This window comes from Crinia signifera, chromosome 7 (genome assembly GCF_055691185.1).
Source record: "Crinia signifera chromosome 7, ASM5569118v1, whole genome shotgun sequence".
Classification (NCBI taxonomy): Eukaryota; Metazoa; Chordata; class Amphibia; order Anura; family Myobatrachidae; genus Crinia; species Crinia signifera.
In genome coordinates, this window is record NC_139223.1 from 195,696,360 (window position 1) to 195,723,121 (window position 26,762).

General features: G+C 42.5%; 1 protein-coding gene across 1 annotated transcript in view; it reads left to right on the plus strand.

Annotated features, from left to right (window-relative positions):
* The window catches only part of SLC25A12 (solute carrier family 25 member 12), a 142,542-nt gene that overhangs the window by 113,865 nt on the left and 1,915 nt on the right, over positions 1-26,762 (plus strand). The window contains exons 12-17 of the mRNA XM_083154817.1: positions 4,625-4,677; positions 7,349-7,429; positions 17,371-17,511; positions 20,768-20,906; positions 23,213-23,371; positions 25,122-25,212. Coding sequence (XP_083010943.1) covers positions 4,625-4,677; positions 7,349-7,429; positions 17,371-17,511; positions 20,768-20,906; positions 23,213-23,371; positions 25,122-25,212 — 664 coding nt within the window. The remainder of the gene's footprint in view (positions 1-4,624; positions 4,678-7,348; positions 7,430-17,370; positions 17,512-20,767; positions 20,907-23,212; positions 23,372-25,121; positions 25,213-26,762) is intronic.

Consider the following 26,762-nt stretch of genomic DNA (forward strand, 5'->3'; position numbering starts at 1 on the left):
TCGAAAAAGAAGCACAATGTAACACCTCTCCGATAGTTGACTTATTTTCCCAACCGTACAGTCAATTCTGAATCGGCTAGCCTCAGTCACAGTCAGCGTGGGGTTCCATTGAATTACTATGACACATCGATAGTCTTTGTAATTGATATCGAACAAGATGTATTTTTAGAAAGTATTAGAAATTGTTTTACTGTATGAAATAAATGTTTTGTATTTTTACAATTGTGGACTAATGAAACTATTCTCTGAGCGCAACTCTACATCTTTTCTCTTGAGATATAGATAGATATATATATATATATATATATATATATATATATATATATATATATATTATCCAGCACTTGTCTAAGAGACTGTAATTAAGGTAGGTGGCTCAATATGGTGCTCTAGCAGTAGAAAGAAAGAAGTAATAATGCCACTGTATAGGTCATTGGTACGACCTCATCTAGAGTATTGTGTCCAGTTCTGGAGGCCACATCTCCAGAAGGATATAAATACATTAGAGACTGTACAAAGAAGGGCAACTAAAATGGTGCATGGCCTACATCACAAAACGTACCAGGAAAGACTAAAAGATCTTAATATGTATACTTTAGAGCAGAGAAGGGAAAGGGGGGACATGATAGAAACTTTCAAATATATCCAGGGTTTTAACAAGGTACAGGTGGGAGACATTCTTCACAGGAAGAGGAGCCTCAGAACACGAGGACATGCACTGAAACTAGAGGGAGGAAGGTTCAGGGGAAATTTGAGGAAGAATTACTTCACAGAAAGAGTAGTAGATAAGTGGAATAGCCTCCCATCAGAGGTGGTAGAGGCAAATACAGTAGTACAATTTAAACATGCTTGGTAGGGGCATATTGATATCCCTACAAAAAAATAAGGATCAAATATGGTTTGAGGTAACATGTTTAAAAAAGGGGCAGACTAGATGGACCAAGTGGTTCTTATCTGCCATCAAATTCTATGTTTCTATGTCTTTAGAGAGGGGTTTAAAATCATGAATATATAATTTATGAGCATCAGTCATTCTATAATGATGGGGCATTATATAGGGGCATTATATACCTGTATATATTTGGGGCAGCATAGACAGTGTAATGGTTATCATTACTGCCTCACAGCACATGGGTTCGATCCCCACAATGGCCCTAACTGTGCAGAGTTTGTATAGTCTCCCCGTGCTTGCGTGGGTTTCCTCCGGGTACTCTGGTTTCCTCCCACAATCCAAAAATATACTGGTAAGCTAATTGGCTCCCAACAAACTTAACCCTTGAATGTCTGTGTGTGCGTGTACATGTGGTAGGGAATATAGATTGTAAGCTCCACTGGGGCAGGGACTGATGTGAATGTTCGGTACTTATGTAGTATCTGGGCGTCCGATTTTGTGATTGTATGCCTTACCTTAAGGCATACAATCCGATGCGATTCGATGCGATTTTGCATAGGATTCAATGTTAAGAAGGTCCTGTTCATTTCCCCACTATCCAAGTGGGCATAGAGTTGATTTTATATAGCGTGGCGAGCGCAGCGAGCCACCGAGCCCGAAGCGTGGCGAGCGAACGCATATTTCTTAAAAAGTATTCTGTGTCCCCTCGCGGGGCTCGCTGCGCTCGCCACAGGTTCATATACAACTCCATGCCCACTTGGATAGTGGGGAAAGGAAAAGGACCCCTTTTTCCCATTGAATTCTATGTTAAAATGGACTCAGACCATTTTAACATTGAATCCTATGGAAAAATCTTGACCATCGCATCGCATACGATTTGGTCGCATGCGATGCGATCCGATTTCTAAATCGGACGCCCAGATACTACATAAGTACCGAATGTTCAAATATTCTCTGTAAAGCGCTGCGGAATATGTATGCGCTATATAAATAACTGTTCATAAATAATAATAATAATAATAAAAGAAAAAAAATGTAGACATGGATGTCCATGTTGTGCTACCCCTCAGCTCGTTCTTCAGTCAGCAATCAAGATAGCTCTCTGGACAGATTATAGCTGCTTTCCATGTGGTACGACGTCAGGAACATTTAGTCCACACACATCTGCAATGGGGTTCAGGCTAGGGTTAGAACACACATGCTATGGAATTGGTTGGGTCCCTGAGCACTTCGTCCTGACCCTATTTTTCATATTTGATAAATAAAACTGTTTTGAACTTCTCTCCCATATGTTTCTCTGATGGTAATGTTCATAAAGTATGTGCATTTTTAATCAATAAATGGATGTATATAATTTTTGTGATTTATATTCATACACATTCTTTTTCTTTGTATTTCAAATGAGATTTGATATGCATTTACACACACAAACACACACATACAGTACGGGTATGTGCGGTACTAGGGGCAGCACGGACGGTGTAATGGTTACATTACTGCCTCACAGCACTGAGGTCATGGGTTCTATCCCCACCATGGCTCTAACTGCGGAGTTTGTATATTCTCCCGGTGCTTGCGTGGGTTTACTCCGGGTTCTCCGGTTTCCTCCCACAATATACTGGTAGGCTAATTGTCTCCCAACAAATTAACCCTAGAATGTCTGTGTGTGTGTACATGTGGTAGGGAATATAGATGTGAATGTTCAAATATTCACTGTAATGTGCTGCGGAATATGTGTGCGCTTTATAAGAAACGTAATAAATAAATACACACACACACACACACACACACACAAAGCTAAGTCCTTATTCAATGAGCTAGGTAACTCCTGCAGGAGAATTAAGAGGCGACACTCCATGGACTGCAATAGATGAGTGTATTAAATATACAAAATGACATTGTCATCCAATGATTCAGGGTCACTGGGGACCTTTTCTTCTCATGGCGTGTACAGAGAGAGAGAGAGAGTCCTACCTTAAGTAGTGAGGTGCCGAGTCCACCGCGTCTCAGAGGGCTGTACTGGGCACCTAGCAAGTCTCACTTTCTGTACTTTTTTTTGGGGGGGGTGTCTACATGCCCTGACGAAACGCTCCCCAATGACCTTGAAACACACAAGCACACACATATATGTGTATAAACCTTTGGTGCATGATTATAGTCTTTAATGAAAATAGCATTATTTTTTCCAATGGCCAAGTTCCTGGCAATATTTTTACAACTGCCACCTGCCAAGAAGGTTTAGATGATGTTCTTGGTGTGGAGCAGAGATTCTTTCCACCTTTCCATTTTCCACTTCCACATTTCCAAGCCTAGTTGCCTGTATACTGTAAGTCTTGAAATAATTGAATATTATTGAGTTATGATTTACATACTGTAGTATTAGCAAGTTGTTGTCTTCTGTAGAATGCCCAATTCAGCAACATGTTTTCCTGCTGTTTGAGAGAACCTTTTCTTTTTAATTGCTTTTTTTTCCCTATGGGGTAAAAGTCTATATAAAATGTGTATGAATGCGAATATATATATCTCCGCAGACGGCAGCACTATTCACTTGGGTTAATGGCCACTGTGTGTCAGCACAAACAAAATTCTTACACTGAATTCCACCACACCCTACCTTTTTTTCAGACCAGCTCATCTGCTGATTACCCTCACTTAGAACCTGTGTATGCGGCATGCCAGGTGCATACTGTCCACCATTTTTATTTGCGATAACATCTGAGGACTACTGTACATGCAAAATCAGCTAGTATTTACCCTGCAGAGAAACAATATAAATGTATTTGCTCCATTGCATAGCATCATGGTTTGTTCAAGCCCATATGACCACATCGCTTAGAACAGGGATGGCCAAACCGGTCCTCAAGATCTACCAATGGTCCACGTTTTCCATATCACCTAGCTGGTGAACAGCTGTAGTCATTACTAACTGTCACATTTTTAAACCTGCTGCATTCATTCCTACTATAGATCCATGGGTTGCCTGGAAAACATGTACTGTTGGTAGATCTTGAGGACAGGTTTGGCCACCCCTGGCTTAGAAAATGCCCTGTCATCGCTCCGTGTGTAGGGGCCATAGCGAAAGTGATGCGTGGCCTTGCACGTCACCATCTCCAGGCGATTTAGTTCCTGCATGAAGGAAAAATCTAGTCAGATCGCCAGTCATGGCCAGTGCTCTCACAGCGCTGTGCTGAGCGATCTAGCAGAGTCACCCAGTGTGTAGGCCCCATAAGTCTGCTGTTATTTTAGCACCAAGCATCAGAATCACAACCACCAGCTGACCTTGGAAGGCTTGAATCCTCTGTGAGCGTTGCATACTCTGGAGATTTATGCCCGGGATTTGAAGAGATGTCATCGTAAGCCATGTTTTTTGGGGTTTTTTTGGGGTTCCATTGTGTTATGGGCCTAGGTGACTTTATTGAAATAATTAATGAATTTAATCATACAGTCTATACAGGACACCCTAGTACAGGCATGTCCAAACTATGGCCCTCCAGCATGCCTTGCCATAGTTTTGCTATTCGGGATCGCTGAAACTATGGCAAGGCATGCTGGGATGTGTAGTTTCAAAACAGCTGGAGGGCCCCAGTTTTGACATGCCTGCCCTAGTAAGAAGTAATTACAAAGGAAAGAAGAGATGGGGATTCGGAGCCAATTTTTACAGTGGGCTTGGATTCTCTGTGAAGAAAAGAACTCGCTCTGTATTCTGTTTCTGATCATTATGTTTCCGTGCAGGTCTGCTGCCACAACTCGTAGGTGTTGCACCTGAGAAGGCTATTAAGCTGACGGTAGGTGATTGACAGACGCTGTCATGTTTGCTTAAAATGTACACCTAGAAATTTTCAAGTTACGTAGAAGTAGAACAAACCAAATATTTGTATATGTTCTCTGTAAGAGTAGTCATTCATTCTGGTTTCCCTACTTATCCGTAGATCACAATTTCCAATACCGCTGTGGCCAATTGCCCAATATTACTGCCAGAGTTGAACGGCGTCCTGTCACCATTGTGTTACTTAAATTACCAAGACCCTATATTTTGTGGCAAAGGAATCATGTTTCTAAAAAAAAAAAAAAAGTTTTATATTAAATAGATTGGTATAAAATCAGTAGTTATTCATTGAGTCCTACTGCGGCGTCAAGAACATTTGATGTTTTATAAACTTTAACAGATATGCAAAGTACCCCAGTGATTGGTACATTGAAATGCAGAAATGATTAGCATTTGTCACATTTGAAAGCTACGCATATAATAATATGTTCGTTCAATCACCATTACGTTTCATGCTGACATAGTGTTTGCTCAATACAAAATTGCTAACACGACAAAAACTCTAGCACTGGCCACACGTGATGTACTATCGTCAATAATATTGACTGGTACTGGAATATGTAAGCCCTAACGTAGAGAACATCACCAATAATAGACAGATTGATTGGATCATTGTCAGGCATGTTGGAAAATTAAGTTAGAAGATTTACTTTTCTATAAACTGAGGTTTTAGGGTCTCTGTTACACCGGAAAACTTAACTGGCCGTTTAGACTTACAATCGCAATTAAAAAATAATATAACTGCGCCATTCCTTATGATAATATAGAATATATTTTCTTATATTTGCAATATATATTCCATTATTTTATTCTAGACTGTTAAGATATCCTGTTTTCTCTGCTCATATTTTTTGATAGATCTGCAATGTCGTATATATGGGACATATGCAAATAGTTGCGCCAGGAATATCATTTAATTTCAATAGTCTCCCCCCCACGTGGTAAATCAGAGTTTAACGCACCCCAGCTCACTGGTTCTGCGTAACCCGCAGAATCATTGGGTTTTCCCTGTGCGTTATACCCACAATGACTTTTCTCACACACTCTGGCTTCTGAGGCTGCCACCTTTTTAGCTTAACTGTGAGTGCCAACGTCCTCTGTGAGAGATGTTCAAAATATTCGCAAAAAAATGCCAGTGTCTCTCACATTTGTTATATAAATTCAAATAACAAATGTAGAAAAAAAGATATTTCCTATATAAGGTATTTATTATAAGGTAATCAAAAGTTTGCTTGGCAATTTTCACACCTATATTGACAAATTATCTTGGCACTCAAAGGGTTAAGGGTTATTTGAATCTCACACCTTGGCTATTTGGTCTGCAGCTAATTGAATATGTCTCAATACTTTTTTATTTATTCATTTGCAGTGGCTCTTTATATTATGTAATAGCAAGGTTGGAAAAACTATGTTACCAAAGCTGCAAACATGATATAAAAATTCTGTTCTCTTTACTTTCACGTCCACTTATCTTGCGATGGCCGTATAATGTGAAAAAATTCAATAATTACTTAAAAACTTGTACATCAATGCATATAAACAATACTAAACTTGCGTTCATCTCAGTTGGAGCGCATCGTAAATGCAATAGTTGAGACCTATTTACGTTTAATGCAGTGATGGCTAACCTTGACACTCCAGCTGTTGAACTACACATCCCAGCATGCCCTGCTACAGTTTTACTATTTGGCCATGCTAAAACTGATGCAGGGCATGCTGGGATGTCTAGTTCAACAACAGCTGGCGTGTCAAGGTTAGCCATCACTGGTTTAATGCATTAGTGCACACGTCTTATCTTAATTAAAGGCACCTGTAATTCTGATATAAATGTGTAAATAGGAGCAATAATGTTTGAACATTTATTGTTCTTTCTTGCACGCATGTGTGTGTGTGCGCGCATTTCATACTTGCCTACCCTCCTGGAATGGTCGAGAGGGTCCCGCAAATCGAGTAGCCCTCCCGCCCCCCCCCCCTTCCCCGGAAGGTGGGCAAGTCTCCCGCATTGTAGCCACAGCACTTGCTCCCCTCTTCTCCGTGGTATAAATTTCCGAATTTCGCAGGTCCTCGGTGAGGGGGCGGGGCTAAAATTGCATCATTTTAGCCCCTCCCATCATCCACGGACCCGCAAATTAATGCGGCTGCCGGTCATGGGGGCGGGGCTTGGTTACATCAGCCTCGCCCCACCCCCAAAACACAGCCTCATCCAACCCTTCTCCTGGAGAGGAGTTTTAAAAAGTTGTCATGTATGGCGCATTTTAAGATGACCGTAACAGTCCTATTTTTGCAAGTCCCCCAGTTTATAAATCTCCCTTCATCATACCTACTTCTGTATAAGCACAGTTACTTACTGCTTTTCGTTTGTTATATAAACTAATAAAGGTAAACCAACTGTGTTTTTGTCAATGCTTTGGCGTAGAGATAGGCCTGCAAAGGTCCATTATGTAATGCTGAAAGGCAGATCACATCCTGTAGCTTGTCTTGTTTATAGATAGCATTATAAATTATTATGTCTGTTTCATGAAAGAGCGGAGCTGCCAATAATCTGGAAGAAGCCGGCACAGTGTGCTTGATGTTCTGTAAATGCAATCATTTTGTTTACTTGTGCCATAATTTCCCTTTTTTTTATGTAGGTTAATGATTTTGTTCGAGACAAGTTTACACAGCGAGATGGCTCAATCCCCCTCCTGGCTGAAGTGTTGGCTGGCAGCTGCGTGAGTATCTTGTGCAGTCAGCGAATTGTACGGAGAAAATAGTGATGCATTGGTGACAGGCCCACTTTCATTTTATTTTCATCAAGGGCTTGCCAAAGGTTTTTCTCTATGGTTTTGTGCCTGAATCTAAATGGTGTTGGCACAGTGATAAATTAAATGTATTAACTTTTTAATGTATTTTTGTTGTTTGTTAATTTGTCTTACAACAAGGCACCAGAAGAAAGTAATAACAACTGAAACTGCTCAATAACATGCAGTGTTTAGTAATAGGCTGGGTTGGGTTGGCCCACAGGGGTATGTGGGAAATCCAGGGGTCAGGATTCAGACTGTGCATTCAAATTATACATGGTTACTCAATTTACCTGGTGGGTCAGGGCAAGTGGTAAGCATTGGTGCTTGGTTTACTTCTATAGAATCTATACCAAGAATGGTTAGCCAAACATCTGTGGTGGCTGACCACTCCTACTGTAGTGATTGACCAGTGTCTGTGTTGGCAGACCACTTCTGCTGTGGTGGTTGACCAGTGTCTGTGGTGCTGGCCACTTTTACTGTGGTGGTTGATCAGTGTCTGTGGTGGCAGACCACTTCTGCTGTGGTGGTTGATCAGTGTCTGTGGTGGCAGACCACTTCTGCTGTGGTGGTTGATCAGTGTCTGTGGTCACTCCTACTTAGGTGGTTGACCACCCCACTTAAGAATGGGAACCTACCACTGCATTCTCCCAGTAGGCCCATCATTCCACTGTTCGACACTGACAATAGGCCTCTATGATTAGAGACTACCATAAGGCACTAACTGGAGTCATTGCTAATGGTGTATAGGATATAGGCTGCCCACTTTTGTGCCACATACAGCTGATCATGTGCCACCATCCCTCATAGAATAACAGGCTGCCCTTACTGATACACCACAGCCCAGTCGCTGACAAACATATCCAAGTAGCAGAAACCTGCCCCACCTGCAGTGCAGCTTGTTTTTGTCCATTAAAGAAGGAGTTTGCTTTTGCAAACCAACCAGAATCACTCCCTTTATAACGAGTTCAATTCCACCCACCATATACATTCCATTACCCAAAGACGATTTATTTATTATTTATTAACAGTTTCTTATATAGCGCAGCATATTCTGTTGCGCTTTACAAAGGGGACAGTGATACAACAAAACAGGGTATTTACAGACAATCAAAATGTAGGAGGGCCCTGCTCGCAAGCTTACAATCTATAGGGCATCTATACATAATTGAATCTATACATAATTGAATCATGTATAGAAATAATAACGACTTATGGCCTGATTCAGACTTGTTTGCAGCCTAACGAACAGTCGCACACCATTGAATGATTTTTCTCCCCTTCTGTAATAAGTCCGCCTAGACTGACTGTTATTCCAGCCGCAGACAGCCGAAAAGGGGGCGGGCGCTTAAGCCATGTGATATCAGCCACCCCTGCCTTGAGCAGGCATCGCCACGCCTCTGTGTGCAGGGCAACACCCAGCATTTTTATTGGGACATTAGTCTGCCCCAAGATGTATTATATAGTCTAAGGAGGATAAGCTGTTTCCCATAGCAACCAATCAAATTCTAGCTATCATCTAGTACATTCTATAAATTGATTGCTATATTTTGTTTGGTTGCTACGTGCCGTACATCTATTTGTCCTCTTTACATGGATTGATAGATATGTTCCTATGGGGAATATGTATCACACTTTGGAAAGAGGTAAAGTATCAGCCAATCAGCTGCTGACATTTTTCAACCACCGCCTGTAAAATGACAGTTGCTACATCTGCCTCATCATATTGAAAGTATTCCTTGGACTGTGAATGGTGAGGTTGGTAAAGCACAATCAGTTGTGTTCCAAATGCAGCAAAGGAAACGTCGGCTTCTCTTGTGCGCTGTCTTTTCTTGGAAGAATACCGGAGATGTGTCCTTTTTAACATACGATCTTTACTGACTTCCAGTTGAGTGAAGCTGACAAGTTGGGATAAAAAAAAACCCCTGCTCACTTGGCAGAGAGCTCAGGGCAGCGAGGTTAATGACCCCGCTGGTTCTTAATTCAGAGACAAATCCCCAGAGGGCCTCCGAAGGAGGCTGCTTCTAGTCTTCTCTGATTGGATCTGGCAGCCTGGTGCATACCTAGGCCTTCACCTGTCACTGCACAAAGTTTGCTTTCAGTGCTATATGAGAGAGACCCTGTTGTGTGAAGCATATGAGAGCAATCAATAAGAATAACATGTACCATGGACATATAGAGCTAGGACTGTTCTTCCCGGGCAGCCCAGAGCATCTCTGTAGCTTCTGCGCAGGTCGATGTAGATACAGTGTCATGTGCAGTCCCATTACCAATGCAGTAGCTACATTTTAGGGCATTTCCCATTATTCTGCATTCATTGATTGGAAGATTTTTTTTTTTTTTTTTTTTTTTTTTTTTAATAGCTTGATTAATTCTAATGCAGTGCTTTGTGTCAGGCGAGGTAAATATCCAGTGCAAGAAGATTGCCTCTTCCTAGGCTGCTAATGATATGGTAGATACTGCTGGGACTATGTGGCAGGGTCCTTGGGTTCTTTGGCTATAGTAACATATTTCTATATATATATGATTAGGGGAAAATGTATCAAACTAAATCTTATTGATTTTATTGGGCAACAGAAAAGGCCAGTGTAGCTTTACCTGTGACTACTGCTGGCCTTTCCAGTATGAACCTGGCTACGGCTTATCCTGAACTTGGTGACATTGTGGGATTCTGGAGATATGTATGAAGCCTTCTGAAGAGTGGATAAGTAGGCAAGTGGATGTTTTGCCCATGTCAGCCAATCAGCTTCTTTCTAGCATTTATCAACTATATTCTATTAAATGATAGGTCTTGCTGGTTGCTATCGGCAATTTTGTTCCACTTGTCCACCTAACCAGTGGAGGCATCAGGATCAGTGACACCTGTGCGACCAAGAGAACCCCAGTGAACTGCCAAAAGGGGGGCATGGCTTTGCAGGAGGACTACTGACATCACTAAAGGGGAAATTGCCTATCTTTCTGGGTCTTGCAAGCTGCCCCTCTATACTTTTCCAGCACTGCCTGCTCCTTCTCAGTGACGGGAGTTGAGTGCTGCAAATTACGGTCACACTGCAGCATCCTGCTTATGTCACTGTGGAGGAGTCTGCATCTTGGTCTCACTTTGTAGAAGGCCTCAGTTTTTTAGTTTTCTTTGTCTCTTGGTATTTGGTACTTGTGTATTATCACGGCGCGCATCGCATAGCATACCACTAATTAAGGTATGGGATGGCATCTGATTTTCGGGTCGTAAGACCCGCACTGTACAATAAAATATTGCATTGCATTGCATTGCATTGCATGCCATTACAATGGCATGCGGTGTGATGCGATCCGATTTTTAATTGTACAGGCACCCTGATGGGTGATGACTGTTAAATGCACCCCCATTTTTAACGCCACCCCACTATCAACGCCAACCCGAAGCGTGGCGAGCGCAGCGGTACGCATTCTCCGACCTTTTCATACCCCCACTATCCACGTCGGCGTGGAGTTGATTTTAGGTAGTGTGGCGAGCGCAACGTGTGAAGTAATCCGCATCCCCTCGCGGGGCTCGCTGCGCTCGCCACACTATCTAAAATCAACTCCACGCCGACGTGGATAGTGGGAGTATAAAAAGGTCGGAGGACGCGTACTGCCGCCCCTCGCAGACTCGCTGTGCTCGCCACGCTTCGGGTTGGCGTTGATAGTGGAGGTGGCGTTAAAAATGGGGGTGCATTTAACATAGTAATCACCCATCAGGGTGCCTGTACAATTAAAAATCGGGTCGCATCACATCGCATGCGATGCGATCCGACCGATACGATGCCCTACGCTAGAAATCTTGGGCGCCGTGCTAATACACAAGTACCTGGTATTTTATATACCATCTAATGGCACCTGGGCAAGTCGCTTACATAACACGTGGAGTGCCTGTTTAACCTATTAATTATATAAATCTAACTATACAGTATGAATACAGTAATTATACAGTGTGTGCATACACAAGTGTAATATACTGTATAATATACAGTATATTACACTTGTATAACTCCCTTTTTATAGTCTAACAGTACATTATTGACATGACATTATTCTTTTGCACAATCAGTCCTGTTTGGATTGTCTGAACAAAAGACTAGAAACCGTACAGTAAAGTGATTCGTCAGAACTTGCAAGTACAGTAATAAAATGATGAAGGGTTCAGGAGCGGAGACACTTAATTTGCCTCTGACAAAGTCCCATCACCTACACAGAACATTCTAATTCATTGCTGCAAGTGATGTTGATTGAGGTCTACAGATTTGATCAACTCTTTGTTCTTGAGATCATCACAGTGACATCTGTCCTGATATTATTAGTGGAGAATATATATGAAATAAATGGTTCCCTGTAATCTGATTTCTTGTGCTTGGGAACAAGATACAATTAAATTATGAGAGGAGAACACTGTACAGACCTACTCCATAAGTACTATACATGTTATGTCTGTGTTATTGTCTCTCTGTCATGGTTCATTCCTGTTTGTGAAATTCTGGGGAACGTTTGTAGGGTTTTCTGCTACCTTGGAATTAATTAAATGAAATAGGAGTAATTTATATTTAATATAGGCCGCAATTTGGAACCGGTCTATCAGTAATCAATATGTCTGAAAGTATCACAGAATAATACGATTTTATAATAATAAAAACTCTAAACTTGTTAAAAAAGTAGATATAGCAGAGTAGAGAGTGGTTACAGATGCAATACATTTCTTTATTAACCGTTTCTGCAGCAAATTCCGTTGAGCGTTCAATTGGGACATTTGGTGTATGTGGATACACCATTAATGGGATATTAATCCTGACTATATTAACTCAGTTACCTGTCCGGGTTCTCCCACAGCTGATGAGGTCACAGCAGACACAAATCACAATCCATGTGGTGCCGGTTTTAGTATTCTGATAAGAAAAATGATTGTTATATTTGGGTGGGATAGGCCTTCTAAGTTTAGTTATGGAAACGGTGACAAATATTTGCTAATGTTATACAGGTCAAGTCTCCCTTATTCGTGTATTCCAAAAACTGAAATATTCCGAAAACTGTGCTTTTTCAGGATATTTAGTTTTTTTGATTTGGGTCCCCCCCCCCGCCATGTTTTCTCATACTTACCACATCCCCCCGATGTCCACGGCGGCCTCCGGGATCCTCTTCAGTGGATCCCGGAGGCCGCCGTGGTCATTGGGGGACCATCTAAGCACCACCAGGGGACCAGCTAAGTATGGGGAAAAAAAATATTCTGAAATCCTAAAAATTGCCTTATACGCAATGCTCGGGACCATGAGCATTCTGGATAAGGGATACTCAACCTGTAATATGCCTTTTAATATTCCTCCAAGTTTAGGCGTTTGTGACTTTCCAATACATGAGTATAATTATAGCATCCTAGATATTTGCCAAAAATTAAACAATGCTTCAAAGGTACAATGCTACAGTATTTTATATCATCATAAATGTGATATTTTATATCCTTATTTGTCGGCATCATCTGCTCTCCTGACTTGATGTATTTAACGTTTTAATCTGTCAGAATTTAATTTGCTACAGCCGTCTTAAAAGAATAAATCTATTTAAATATATAGCTCACACTGCCTCCTTGTGTGATGAGGACCGTTGCAGAGTGTGTGTGGCAACACTGCCCCCATAGGCCGCAGATAAAATGGCAGTCCTGCTATTCAGTCAGATGGTTAACTAGGGACACGGAGGTTGTAAGTAGGAAGTTCAGATTGAGCCTTTCATTAGGGCATCCCAATGTTTGGAGGATTTGCCTTGGGTGAAATTGGAAAGGGCAAAAGGTCTTCTGTGCGGGGTCACATGTTTACCCCCTGCAGCATTTACATGGCAGAGGGTGGTGTCTGCCGGATATCATTGTGCATATTTCTTCTGTGCCCGGTTCAGTCAGTTTTATCCTTTTGCTTTAATTGTTCATTGTGGTCTTTTCCCCCGTTTGCTGGACACAGAGAGTCAGACAGAGGACTACTAGTATTCACATTAATGCTGGGGATAATGAGTATTTACTGTGTAATTGGTTAACAAATCTGTAAGTGGCCATTAGCAATTGCAGCTTTCCAGAACCAACTGTTCTATGCCAAAAATAATAAAAGGAATCTCATTTTATTTTATGGCTTAATTGCACGCGGAGTCTTACTGTACTCACATTAAAGCTGCTTACTTATTTAATTATAAGTAGCCTTATCACAATTATATATGCTACTCCATGTAAATTAAAAGTGGATTACAACTATTTTTTTAAATTAAATAATGGGCAGTTTATTGATTACACATTTGTCACTTTCCCTAAGTTCTATAAGGTTTTACACATTAATATGAAGAAAACCTGTAAATTGCATTTTACCATTTAAACCTTTGAGCGCCAACATTGCTGTGAGCGATCCTCAAAATATCCGTTACAAACACCAGCATCGCTCACAGCGATTGAGTATACAGTAAGAACAGGTTGAGTATACCTTATCCGGATATGCCAAAACCAAAATATTCCGAAAACTGTAGGTTTACAGAATAATTTGGGATTTCATTTTTTTGTGTCTAACGGCGGCCATCGGATTCATCTTCAGTGTCATCCCCAGACACAATGAAGCATTGTTCGGGTGCACCGGGGACGTGACCGGCGCACATTTGCAATGCATCCTTGGCACTCAAGATGCCTCTAAAAAGGAATCCACTGGTCACCGTGGACGTTGGGGGACCGCCAGGGGACCATCGGATTATGTAAAAATGATATATATCCAGTGGTCGAAGTGGGGCGGTATACGGGGGTATGCCATACCGCCACTTTAATCTGAAGATAAAAAAAAAAACTTTTTTTTCCCCCTCAGGATGCTCTCTGATCACTCAGCAGCGCATATTGTGCTTTTGTAATACCCCTGTACAACGGGGCAGTCTGGCAGGGGACGTTGATGGACAGGGGGGTGTCCGAAGGTGCGCACTATATTCACTCTTTACTTTTCCATACCCCCACTTCAAAATTTCCATACCCCCACTTCAAAATTTCCACTTCGACCACTGTATATATCTATATATAAGTAGCGGAGGGGGGCGTCCGGCACTCCAGGGATCAGTAGAGTAGTATGTGCCCAGGTGCCTTCCAGCGTGCAGATAGATAGATAGATAGATAGATAGATATAGAGCTATATATATATAGATAGATATATAGATAGATATTCCAAAATTCAGAATAATCCCTTATCCAAAATGCTCGTGGTCCTGAGTATTTCGGATAAGGGATACTCAACCTGTATCAATAAATACAACTACAGCCAAGTCAATTCATTGATGTTTAGTTAAACATTGCAGCCAAAAAAGGACAGTCGCTGTGAGCGGTGATGGCATACTGTATGTAATGGATATTTTGAGGGCTACCTTGGATATTTTCAGCTACGTTGGAACTCAAAGGTTTAAATAAAAAATAAAATAAAAAAAAGTTTGCCTGGCAATTTTCCCACCTATTTTTGACAAATTACCTTGGCACTCAAAGGGGTTAATGTATGATAAACATACTGTGGGATAATGTTTTGTTTGTAGAACACCAGTTACTATCTATAGTTCTGTTGAAGTAAATTGAATAGCAGGTGTTTGCACAATTGTTTACGTTGACATAAGTTCGTTAGCACCACTTGGCTATTGTTCAGCCATGATTGTACAGATTTTTTGCTATGATTGCATCCCCCGTCATTCTTAATGATTGAGAATATGTCCTAGGCATAGCTCCCTGGTATAGCGACAGAGATCGGTTTGCACGTCCCATTCGTCAGTCTTCTGCAACCTGGAGGATTAGGTGGATGGCAGACAGGAAAATTGCTGAGCAAAAAAAAAGACTTTTCCCATTGGTAGTGAACTTTCTTTTGTCGGAAGCTATAGAGATGTTATTGAATTTCTAATAACCCTCAAAAGTGCTGTTGTGATTGAATCCAGCGCTTTCGTCCAGAAAGGAGACTGTAGGACAATTTTGAACATAGATCCGTGGTTCATATACATCTATGTACATAGATAAACATAGAACAAAAGGTGATTTGTGTACAGAAGTTACTTGCGGACAATGCGTTAACCCAAGAGGTCAGAAGTCGCAGCACGTCTACCCATTTTCTTAGTGCAGGGCTGAGGACTGACAAATTGACTATTGTGCACTTTACCAGCCTGGAAGGACAATGATTCATTCCATTTTTTATTTTATTTATCTGTAACTGCGGTGCATTGGGGTTAGCTATAATCTAGCTTTTCTGTGAAGTCTTGGAAGCAGGCCTGGAAATAGGGAACATCAAATGAACTTCAAAAAGACGAAAGTCATTAATTTCATTTAGTTCCTTCTCTGTAGTAATGACTGCAGCATCCAAAGGTCCTCGAGATTAATTGAACTTTTGAACTGTACTGATTTGTAAAACTAATTTTCAGTCCTCATGTGTAACAAAGTCATTGATGTAAGTACAGATATCCAAAAGCTTGGGAGTGGGGGGAAGGAGGGGGATTTAGCTGATTCTCAAGAGTCAGGGGGAGATTTATCAAATCTCGGAGAGAGATAAAGTACCAGCGAGTCATTTCCCCATTTGGAGATATTATTTATAGTGTGTGTGGTCGATGCACAGCTGCATTATGGAGCAATTACAACAATTCGCTTCCAAATCAAATTTTGAGGCAAAAAATAACCACGGAACCAAACTGCCGCTCCCATTCGTTTTACTTACTAGCTGAGAAACCCGGCGTTGCCTGGGTTTGGTTGTACAATTGGCATTATTTGAGCTTTAACCTTCTTTTGTTTTAAATGTAACTGCTGGCCAAGCCCATGGTGTGACCGGCATACGCCTGTTTGTGGTGGGCTTCCGGATCTGACCACCGTTGTTGTTTTTTTCTTAAACCCCGTTTCCCCAACTCTGCCATATCTTGCATCCCTGACTCACGTTGTAGTGACTGGGACACTTTTTAGGCCCCCGGGACTTTCAGGATTGCGGGTGTTAGTGTCTTGGAAACTAATCCGGCACAATCAATGTCCGCTACCCCCTCTGTTATACAACTTTGCCATGTGTTGCTTTCCTGACCATCTTTGTGTAGTGGTCAGACCCCTTTTTGGGCCCCCGTCAGGGGTCGGGATTGGGGGTCTAAGTGGCCGTGAACGTAATGTGATCCCAATGATTGTCCTCTACCACCTGTGTTCTGCAACTTTGCCATACCTGTACCTTGCATCCCTTGCACCCTGGGGATGTTAGAGGTGTCTTAGCCGCACAGTATTTTTTCCCAGATTGTAAGTCCTATGTGTACAAAATTTGGTGGAAATTGCTCCAGGCATTCCAGAGTTATGCTGGAACACACACACACACACACACACACACACACACACACACACACACACACACACACACATTTTATTGTTCTGTGAAAATCTTGTTACATGAATTAAGGTGTTTGCCAGAGCTCTGTTTATGGTATTTATCGCAAATAAATATGCCAGGAATTAGCCATTGTGCCCATTACACACACACACACAAACACACAAACACACCTGCCCCTTTTTACCAATAATGGTCCATTCCAGATAAGTTACCCCTGTCGCAAAGAGGGCCCCAGATACTAATTTAGGGCATTGGTATAGCGACTATAATACAGCCCTGGTGATCACTGGGAATCTTTAACTTTCATTTTACAAACTGTCGGTTTTGGAACTATAGCAACACAGATATAAAACAAAAGGGTGCAGTAATTAATGCAGTTATCCGGTTGCTACCGTTGCCGGTTCACAAAGAACAGGGGGAGTTCCTGCAGAACGGATGTTCTCTCTGTACTGTCTCTGCAGTTGATTTTCTCATATTAAAGTTTCTGGTCCCAGAATGTCTTACAAAAGATCTGATGGCTTTTCTATCTGTGTGCAGGCAGGAGGCTCCCAAGTCGTTTTCACAAACCCACTGGAAATTGTCAAGATTCGCCTGCAGGTTGCTGGAGAAATTACCACCGGCCCCAGGGTCAGCGCTGTCACTGTTCTCAGAGATTTGGGCTTCTTTGGGCTTTATAAGGTAAGTTCTGCAGACATTATATTATTATTATTATTATTATTATTACTAATACCAGTTATTTATATAGCCCATACATATTCCACAGCACTGTACAGGGAATATTTCAACATTCACATCAGTCCCTGCCCCAGTGGAGCTTACAATCTATATTCCCTACCACATGTAAACGCACACAGACATTCTAGGGTTAATTATGTTAATAGCCAATTAACCTACCAGTAGAATTCCCCCCCCTAAATTAATTGACAATGGGCAGGTGTGGCCAGCGTCAAACCAGAGGATTTATTAGGCCATGGCTTCTTGCTGCAAAACCACGGAAATCAGGTTGTGTAAAGGTTGCAGAATTCAGTGGAATACATATTTCTGGCACCCGGAGGCACTTTGAGAGAATCGTTCTACATGCGTGAAATGAATGAAAAGTGTCCAAAAAATATGTGCACTTTAATCAAATCAGCTTGTCTGGGTAGTGGTAACTGTCAATCATTTGTAGCTCAAAGTACAACAGCTGTGGTGGAAAGCCCTAAGTCATTGACAGTTGCCTCCGCTACCACCCGGACCATAGACAAAGATGCTGTACTGTGTAATACTAAAACAAAAGAACATTCCATCAGGCAGAATGCGTCCTCCCTATATTCTCACCCAGCCTAATGCTTTACACAGGGTGAGAGCATGAGTCTATGGTCATACTGCTATAGCACAAAGCAGCCGCGGTCCGTTCTCAGCATAAAGATGGAAGCTTTGGGAGATGAGCCAGCTGTGTCCTACTACAGGAAGCTAGAACTGTGTATGTCCATTACTATAAAGGGCTGACATTACACGAGTACATGAAGACAGTTCTTATGTTTACCTTGTATTACAGATTGCTGCTGGAGCTGTCAGTGGGAAACAGAATAAGAATTCAGGGGCAGATTTATTAAGCTCGGTGAAGTGATAAAGTGTCTGGATTTTATCACCAGCCAATCAGCTCCTAGCTGTGAAGTTACAGGCTTGGTTTGAAAAATGACAGGTAGGAGCTGATTGGCCGGTGATAAAAAAACAGACAGTCACTTCACCGAGCTTAATAAATCTGCCCCACAGTTATAACTCAAAATGCTGTTCTGTGCCTGATGCTGGCCACACGCCTGGGGGATAACTGCGATTGCCTGGCGTAACATTCGTCCAAAAGGACCGCAGTGGTCATTTTTACTGAGACTGAAGCCAATTCGATAACGTTTGCTGAATTTGGACAATGTGATAGGGGGATGTCTGCAGGTTATCACTATTGGCCTGCGTCTGAGGATTGTTACTGACGGGCCTCAGTCATCCCCGTGGCCAACATACGTAGTACTGCTGCATACATCCACATGCTCCCTGTGCTCACATCCAGCTTCTGTGGAACTGTAGGTCCTGGCATCTCTGGCAGGCTGCTACTTTTACATCCAATGAGAATGGTAGAAATACAAATGAGAAGATAATATAGAATTTGTGTGCATTACGGACGGTGTAATGGTTAGCATTACTGCCTCACAGTACTGAGATCATGGGTTCTAATACCACCACGGCCCTAACCGTGCTTGTGTGGAAAACGGGCTTCCTCCCACGACCCAGTAGTATACTGGTAGGTTAATTGGCTCCCAACAATAATTATCCCTAGTGTCCAAGTGTGTGTGTTTGTGTGTGTGTGTGTGTGTGTGTGTGTGTACATGTGCAGACTAGATGGACCAAGTGCCATCAAATTAAATGCTGTACTGTGTCCATGATACCATGAAGGGAACCACAATCGCACCACTTAAAATACATTTTTATTTCACAAAAATATAAAGGGCTCCTACAGAATGCCTCCATACACCATAAGGCGCAAGTTGTCTGTGCTCTAGTTCATTTTAAGAACCATAGTAGTGCCCAAGGTAATAAATACTATGGTCAGTGGTAGGGTCCTAGTTTTATGTTATGTCACATTGTAGTGCTGTCAGTGCACACTATGCTACACAGTATCCCCAATTCACATGGACATAGTGCCCCCTGTTCATACGGAGCCATATTAAATGCCCTCCATTTCATAATATGCCACATTGTAGTGCCTCCACTTCATATTGTGCCATATTACAGTGCCTTATTTCTTATCATGTAACATTACAGTGCCCTTCACAATACAATGAGCAGATCAGATGATGAAACATTTCAGTGCCTTCACATTATGCCACATTATAGTACCACCTTACCATTATAACATCCACTACACACGCCTCTTACTGATCACACCCAGTTACTTAACAGACAAATCTCGGAAATTGGTTGTAACTTTATAACATGAATCCAGTGGCCGGCGGGCGGGGGGGGGGGGGTCAGATGGCGAGGATGGCTTGATTTCGGCGAACCTCACTGAAAACAAGCCACCCTTGCCGCACAAACCCCCTCGCCGGTGGCATTAATGAAGATGATGCTCAGTGCAGCTGCGTTGCCTGGGACTAAAGGTGCCCATACACTAGTAAGATTTATCTTCAGATCTGGCTGGTTGGAACAAAAACATGGTTATGGATGAGTGACAGTTTGTCAGTTTTCCAGCATTTCCAAGCAAATGGTCAACTGTCATTTGCTCTCATCCATAACCATGTTTTTGTTCCAACCAGCCAGATCTGAAGATAAATCTGCGTGTGTATGGCCACCTTTAGTGTGCCGACAGGGGCTGGCTGACTCGACTGTAGCCACACTTCCTGTCCACCTTATGCACAGAGCTTATACTGTTAAGACTTTATGGAGACAGAGGATCTGTGTTAAATCTAAATGGACCACTGGCAATCAGGGTGTTGTATTTATCATGGCAGCAGCCCTGACTGCCTTGTATATGGCAGGTGGAAGGTCTGGGCAGCGGCATGCTGTTTTTTTTTTATTATTATTATTTGGTCTTACAGTATGTAGCACAGTGCAGCATCTGTGGTCTGAGCAGAGACAGCTGTCAATCACTTGCAGTTCTTCGCTAATCAGCCCAATGTGTGTGTTCCTGTCATTCAGACTATAAATGCTTTTGCAAGACAAACAGATGTATTACTAGTAAGCCCGCTCGAAGCAAATGCTTCGAAAGCTAGTCTCCTACCTTGTGATTGCTTCTGTGTTTGTGCATGTGTGAGAGAGAAAGAGATGTAGTTTCACTCGGTGCCAACAGATGGCAGTGTTTCGGGGACACAGAATCAGACACTAGACATATACAGTATATTGATGGTCTGTGATGGAAACTTTCCTCTGCGCTCCTTTACTGTACTACTTCTGTCTGTTGCAGGGGGCCAAAGCCTGCTTTCTGCGTGACATCCCCTTCTCTGGCATCTACTTCCCGGTCTACGCGCACTGTAAGTCTCTGTTTGCGGATGAGAATGGACACGTAGGGGCTCTGCAGCTCCTGACAGCTGGCGCCATCGCAGGTACGGCCCTATTTTTAGATTTCCTTTTCTCCCCAACCAAGATAACTCTGTTTTTGTTAATAGAGAAAATTGTCCTCATCAACCCGTTTATACAAAAGCAGTATCAGTCACCACCGAGGAGCTGTAAATATATGCTCGCGGTGGGTGATGTCGTTGTTTTAATGAGTGCTAATTGCATTAGCATAACTGGTGTAAACAGCTTAATGTCGTGCTGCAACTTGGTGCAATATTATAGGTGTCCATCTGTAATGGGCGTCTGTCACAAGTCACTTCTGAGGTCTGTGGAAATATTTTGGTAGAGAAAACAAGACTCCTGATTACACGAAACATATATAATGCTCATTTCTGACATTTCTACTGTCCGGTTTCCCCAGTTTGATGTCGGAGTGCAGAATAATGAGAGCATTTTTATTGGCGCTGGAAATTGTGTGTTTTTACATTTTATTTTTCTGAATGTTGGGGGTGCGGTATGTTTTTCGACATCTGATCATGTCCACACAAGAATATCCACATCCTAATATCTTGCTGGTGTCGACATCTTGAATGTTGACATGGAGACTGTATCCTAATGTACAAAAGACCCCAATTTGGCTTAAAGGCAGACTATAAAGTTCATCCATCCCACACAGTGACCGCAGCCCTGTTTAGTATGCAGCATATTCGTTCAGTAGGAACTAATGACATCACTGGGGCAATATCTGATGTCATTAGTTAATAATGAAAGTATAGATGACATTCTCATCATGAATGCTGGTTTGGCTTATAATAAAACCCTCCCAACGCTACCTGAGAGGAGGTTACTCCCAAAGCGTACACTGGCATTTTTAGCAGATATTTTGGGCATCTCTCACTCAAAGGGTTAATATTTGTGAATCGGAAAAAAAATTAAGTCAAATGTGCAAAAAAAAAAACTTTTTTTTTTTTTTTTTTGTATCGTCACTATTCTCAAATGGGTTAATCTGTCTAATAACATCTTAGAAGCCACCCACAATGGTTGTATATTAAATACTGTGTAACTGTATCAGTTTATGATTCCTCTCCCCTTCATTCCTGCACTAGTTCATGGAAAACGAAATGATTGTTACTCGTTCCATATGTCGCACTCGGTTTCCCAGGAGTCTATGTGACATTTTTGTGAAGACACTCAGGGGAAATAGGTGGCGCAGACAAGAGTCTGTCCTCTCATATAAACCACATTGTGTTGGAGTCCTGGAACATCCTGACTTCCAGGCACGGCAGGGCAAAAGCCACCTCATCCTCCGGGCCATGCCTTTGGCAGGATGCGGCAGCCTTGCTTCCTGCTGACCAGCCATAGAGGTGGCATTGTAAGTCTTTTCTGCAAATCCATCTATTCATCTGCTGGTCGGCAATCCGAGCCGCAGCCCCCTTCAGCCTAATTCAGTGTCACTAAATAACAGAACCCCTGTAGATTTGTGTACAGCCGGAGCATGCCGGCCATACTTCATGAAAGAAAATGATTCAGGTAACAAGAGACCCAGCATTATAGCCCGATCCATCATCGGGATTCTCCCCTTACGGATTTACCATAGATAAGCTATTCACAGCTCCTCCGAGTGTGACACAAGCGTGGTAATCAATTTATGTAGTCATTAAACACACTTTGTTTAATGCCTGGTGTGTGTAGCAGTCGTAACAAGCGTGTAATTTGGTATCCAAGAACTACATCTCCAGGCACATGTATTGTGTCACTGACGAGCGTGCTAGATTGTGACACTTGTCAGTGGTTCGCAGGAACAGTTGGATGAACTTATTATAGCCAGGGAATTTCCTCATTATTATACCTATTAGAAATTATTTCTTTACTCTGTTATATAGGGGGTTATTCTGGTTCACTCCTTCTGGCAAATTCCTTCTCAAATGGACGAAACCATGTGCACTGCAGGTGGGGTAGATGTTACTTGTGCAAAGAGACTTAGAATTGGTTGGGGTTTTTCTTCGAAGTGAGATCTATATTGCAATGTAAAAATAATGCAGCCAGTATTTACCCTGCACAGAAACAAAATAACTCAACCAAATCTAATTCTATCTGCACCTGTTACATCTGCCCCCCAGGCAGTGCACATGGTTTTGTCCATCTAAAAAGGAATTTGCCAGAAGGAGTGAACCAGAATAACCCCCTTAGAGTGCAACCATATTTAATCCGTTTCCTTCGTTTCACTCCTGAGATTGACAGTGTAAAACGAATCTGAACACTTCAATTATATCCTGCACCTTGGATTTGTTGTTGTTGTTGTGGTGGTGCTATTCAGTAAAGTTCTTTGTGTGATTTCCTTTTGCTGTTCTAGGTATACCTGCAGCTTCCTTAGTAACCCCTGCTGATGTCATCAAAACCAGACTGCAAGTGGCGGCTCGAGCCGGTCAAACGACATATAACGGCGTGATCGACTGCTTTAGGAAAATCCTCAAAGAAGAGGGATCAAGGGCATTTTGGAAAGGAGCTGGAGGTGTTTATTATTATTATTATTATTATTATTATTATTATACTGCTTATGTGCATCAGTTTATATAGCACAAAAAAAGGGTATGTAATATGAGGAATCAGTCTGATGGGTCGAAAAGTAGGGGGAGAAATTAGGTTGATGAATCCTATATAATAAAAGGCTAAGGACCACAAATATTAAACAATATTTGCAGCTAAATCCCTGAAAACACCAGTTTTTAGCTGCAAATACTAAGTATCCCCCGAATGTACCAAAGGGGTACCTGCTGCGATCCCCCCTGAATCGCTGCCTGTTATTGTGTTCCGCTGATAATCAGTAATATCAGATAATGATGTGCGCTCTATTTGCCTGGTTACACTGTGTACAGCGCATCACCGAGTATTGGGGGTGGGAAAATGAGGACCTGCAAAGCCGACAAGCATTCCCCATGCATTGTGGGATCAGAAAGTGGAGTGCTGGGTAATGCTATAGATCAGTGATTTTCAACCTTTTTACCTTGCGGCACACTAAATAAGACTTTAAAATTGCCAAGGCACACCATGAGATCCCCACAGGGCAAAACACATTGGCCACCACAGGGAAAAAAAAAACCTATTGGCCCCCACATTAAAAACAACCACACTGATCCCCACAGGTAACAAAAATAAAATACATTGGCCCTTTACATGAAAAGAAGAGACCAGTAAATAACATTTGAACTGGTGGTGGCTGTAAACTGGTTTGGGCATTTCTAGATGTGGGGGCACACTTGAGAACAGCTCAAGGCACACTAGTGTGCCACGGCACACTGGTTGAAAAACACTGGCATAGATCTTTATGTGTGTGCCTTGTTACATAAGAGGAGTTATTCCTATGAGGAACGGTCTCTTTGGGGGTTATTCAATCCATGCCAATATATATCGGCACTCACCTATTTAATCCTGCCATTAACAGCAGCATTGAAGGGTGTCCGATCCGACTTTTTTAAAGTTGGATCTGTATTATTGGAAAGGCCACGGATTGTCGAATTCACATCCGTTTCCGACAATTTACAGACTTTACGGACGGGACATTGTATACGGACTAAATTTCCGACTGTCAAGTTACTGCCGGATCCGACGAAAAGGAATCCCGGATTGAATACTCCCCTATGGGGGAGATTCTCTAAGAATCTCCGCCCCCCTTCACCTCTCTTCGCAATTATAATTATCGCATATGTTCTAACATATCCGATAATTATAGCAAAGAGCTGTCCTTTGCGGTGAGAGTCGCCGGGTACCAGCAGGTCCCGACGGCTTCCCCCTCCCTCACACAGCGCCGGGCTCTCCTCCTCCCTGCACCCAGAAGAGGATCAGTGCAGGGAGGAGGTCACCGGTCCGGGCAGCACAGCTCTGTGCTGCCCGGACACAGGTGAGGGGGGAGGGGGCGATGCAGGGGGTCGTTTCGGGGCGGCGGTGGGATGCGGTAGAAGCCCATTGGCTTCTATGGAGCATCACCAGATTTTACCCCCGCGGTAACCCGGCGGGTTACAGCATCCCAAAATGCGGTAAAAACCCGATAACGGGGTTTTTACCGCATTTTTAGCTTAGAGAATCTCCCCCTATAACTGTATCCTTTTACCCTTTTATTTGAAGTCAAATGTAAATATTCAGGCTTTGGTCCACATGTATTACTGACCTATTGTAGAAAAATAAAATAGGCCCCGAGTCTAAATCCGAATATCTTTCCCCTTCCTTTGATAAGCATTAAAGAATTGTATTTTCTATTTCACCAGCTCGAGTTCTTCGGTCCTCCCCCCAATTTGGTGTCACCCTAGTGACCTACGAACTCCTGCAGAGATGGCTACATGTTGACTTTGGAGGGGTGTAAGTATTCTAGTGTGTTTTATGTATATGGTGATTTTATGTATAGCTGTGTGCAAGCCCGGATGGTTTCTGAAACGCTGCCCATCTGTGTTAATAATAGAATATTCTTTTTCCGGTCCTTTGGTGATCTCACTCAGACATTTGACACTAGAGTCATGTCTCTGAACGTCTGGATTCCTCTGCAGAATGATATCAATTCACAGGCTGAAAAAAATATATAATTTAGCTGAACACATCTCAAATTGAAACTCAGTCCTTTAACTAAACCTATTTTCCTGTCCAGCCGGTGCGCCATACAAATGAACGGATGGGAACTTACACAGGCTAGAAGAGAAAACTCCGCTGATAGACCAATCTGTTTATTACAGGAAAGATCCAAAAAAGAATACATAACATTTTATGTTGTACTGTTTATGGGGATAGAAAACTGAATTTAAATCTACATAAAAGTTTGATAACCTTAAACAAACCTGTGACTGAAAAATAACAGGAGTTGATTGGTTGGTACTAAAGTGTCCAATCCCGGGATCAGCGGAATCCTGGGATTTGGCTCCAAAATGTCTGGGATTTCAATCCCTGAATTGGAGTGTCCAATCCCGTGATTTTGGGATTAGACGCTGCCTGACTGTTCCCGACCTGGCGTGCAGCCTGTGCAGCGTGACCTTTGACCAGATCACAATGCGCAGGCCACACCGCTGTGCCTTCGCCGCCAGAACCCCCACCACCATACGACCTCTCCCAGCCGCACACAAGCGTCTCCAGCATCACACCCGCTGCCTCCCTCCACTTTGCTGCCACCTGCCTAGCTCCATAGCTCCCCCAAGTAAGTAAATGTGGGGGACGGGGCAGTTTCCTTTTAGGGATGCATTTTTTCAATCCCGATTCCTTAGATTGGAAAAATGGCCTGGGATTGGCATCCCTAGTTGGTACTTTATATGTCTTCAAGGCTTTGTACATCTGCAGCACTGTATGCAGGATTAAGAGGGGTATTCAATCCTGCCCTCTATTTCTGCCAGGCGGAAATAGAGGCCAACCGTATTCAATCCCTTCTGGATTGTCGGAAACTGCTGCTGGATTGTCGAATCCAAGGGCATTTCCGACTATCAGCGCTCATTTTTGCCAATGCTGGAACTTTCCCACTAGTGGAATATATTCCGCCAGTCAGAAGAACGGTGCCCACATTGAATTGGTCGAATGACATTTGGCCTAATAATGTTGGAAACGGCCGCTAGTTCCGCCCGACCGGGATTGAATAACCCCCTTAATCCTGCATACAGTGCTGCAGATGTACAAAGCCTTGATGAGCGATAAAGTACCAACCAATCAGCTCCGGTCATTTTTCAATCACAGCCTGTAACGTGACACTTCAGAGCTGATCCTTATCTGTTTCCACTTCATCACTCGCCAAGACAGTTTGGGAGAACAACGCCTTTACACACCATCTCTATGCAGACGTCTCCTGTATATATGACGTCTCCTGTGAAACTGATGCCAAACAATAGTAAAAACGGAAGCCATAAAATTGTTAAATACTAGTTTTAATTTTTGTA